General features: G+C 48.5%; 1 protein-coding gene across 1 annotated transcript; it reads left to right on the top strand.

The window, feature by feature from the left end:
* Nucleotides 1–212: 212 nt before the first annotated feature.
* HOXD12 (homeobox D12) lies at nt 213–1,871 on the top strand. Its single transcript, XM_010161342.1, has 2 exons — nt 213–849; nt 1,120–1,871. Exons 1-2 carry the CDS (start codon nt 288–290, stop codon nt 1,356–1,358), a joined length of 801 nt encoding a protein of 266 aa, XP_010159644.1. The 5' UTR covers nt 213–287; the 3' UTR covers nt 1,359–1,871.
* The last annotated feature ends 129 nt before the right edge of the window (nt 1,872–2,000 follow it).

Genomic DNA, 2,000 nt, shown 5'->3' on the forward strand with positions numbered 1-2,000 from the left:
TTGTAAGCCTGCCCCGGCCACTTTTATAGAAGCGGGGACGATGTTTTCCCCTCCCCCTTGCGAGCACCGTATTTTCATATTTCAAGTGTTATCATAAGACTTTTTAATAGGGGGCAAAAAAAAGGGAAGGGAAAAAAAAAAAGGGGGGACGCTGTGGCTCCGCGGCCGGAAATTACCGGCTTTGAAGAACCTGTCTGCAAAGTTTCGTCCAATCGTTTCAGGCTTTCCGCTTATTCCCTGTTGTAACTAAATACTGCTGTAAGAACAGCTGAAGTCCTTTGTTGGAAATGTGTGATCGCAGTCTCTACAGATCTGGCTACGTTGGTTCTCTCTTGAATTTGCAATCTCCAGATTCCTTTTATTTTCCTAATTTGCGGGCTAATGGCAGTCAATTGGCGGCTCTGCCCACCATTTCCTACCCCCGGAGCTCGATCCCGTGGACTTGCTCAAGTTCGTGCGCAGCCCAGCCGCAGAGCCACGCGTTCAGCGGCGCGGCGCAGCCTTACCTCCCCGGCTCCGTTCCAATCAACATCAGCTCCAACGGCAACAAAGAGTGCCTGGAAGACAACAATAAATATTACGCCCACGATGCGAGCTCCAAACAAGAGGAGAGATGCAGGCAGAGGCAATCTTTTGCAAATGACCCAACCGTTACTCACGCAGCCAACTTAAAGCCTGTAAAGTATGACCACTCGAGCCTGCAGAGAAGTTTGCACGGCTCGGCTGCTCTGTTTGAAGTGAATTCCTGCACTTCCAGCTTAAAGGAGGACATCAAGAATTCCGTCAACTTGAACCTGACAGTTCAGCCCGCAGCAGTCCAGTCATGCCTCAGACCTTCAGTGCAGGATGGTATGCCTTAAATATCTCGCTTTAGTTAGAGGCGACCTAGTGATAGATACGTGCTTGCTAAGAGATGCCTGTAATTGCTTTGTAACCCCCCAGTAACCCTTTCGGAGCGACAATCGCTTAATCCGACTCGGAGGTAGATAGAAATCGTGCTGTCAGATGTGCTTTGCCAGGTTTACCGACCGAGTTTAGCCCTATTATTTTGTGGTTTTTTTGCATATTCTCTTTAATAGCCAGACCTGATCCACTAAATTATCGACGTGTTTGTTGTAGGTTTGCCTTGGTGCCCCACCCAGGGGAGATCAAGAAAGAAACGGAAACCTTACACAAAACAACAAATTGCCGAATTGGAAAACGAGTTTCTCCTCAATGAGTTTATTAACCGACAGAAGAGGAAAGAACTATCAAACAGACTGAATCTAAGCGATCAGCAAGTTAAAATTTGGTTTCAGAACCGACGGATGAAAAAGAAAAGAGTAGTAATGCGCGAGCAGGCGCTTTCTATGTACTAGAGCAGAGTCTGCCCGTTCCTGCATGAACTTGTGCCCGGAGTGTTCACCCCTAGAGTAGAGCGCATTCGCGAGCGAAACGCGGCGAGTGTGGGTTTTTTACCATTTAAACCAAGTTCTCGAAACGCTTAGGAACCCTGCGTAAATCGGCAAACGCCTGAGCCCTTAGCCAAAATGAAGAAGACAAGCCAGACCAGCACGGAAACCTGTATTATCAGCTTTTTACCTTTCTCTCTCCTTTTATATAGATTTTCCTCCTGCTTCTTACCCTCTCTTTCCCCGGAGAACGAGCGGTGCTAAACTAAAATCGATTTCTTTTATCTGTATGTAAACACCATTTTGCAGCAAAATAAAGGAATAACGCCTAGTAAAGACGTCAGCTCTGTGAGTCCCGGCTGCTCCCTTCATCTGCTGCCCTGCACGCCAGGGCGAGCCTGCGGCGCCGGCTTGTTTTGTGGTTTGGAGTAACCTGCTTGAGCAGCGCTGGGGGAAAGTGGTGAACGAATAGACCTTTTTCTTAATTTCTTTTTCTTTTAATTTCTTTTTCTTCTTTCCCACCTTCCATTCGGAGCTGCAGATCCGTCCACAGCCCGGCGGAGAGGGCACGTGACACCCGCGCACGGCCCGCGCGTAACCTGCGCGCCG

Source organism: Eurypyga helias, unplaced genomic scaffold (assembly GCF_000690775.1).
Source record: "Eurypyga helias isolate BGI_N326 unplaced genomic scaffold, ASM69077v1 scaffold42921, whole genome shotgun sequence".
NCBI lineage: Eukaryota > Metazoa > Chordata > Aves > Eurypygiformes > Eurypygidae > Eurypyga > Eurypyga helias.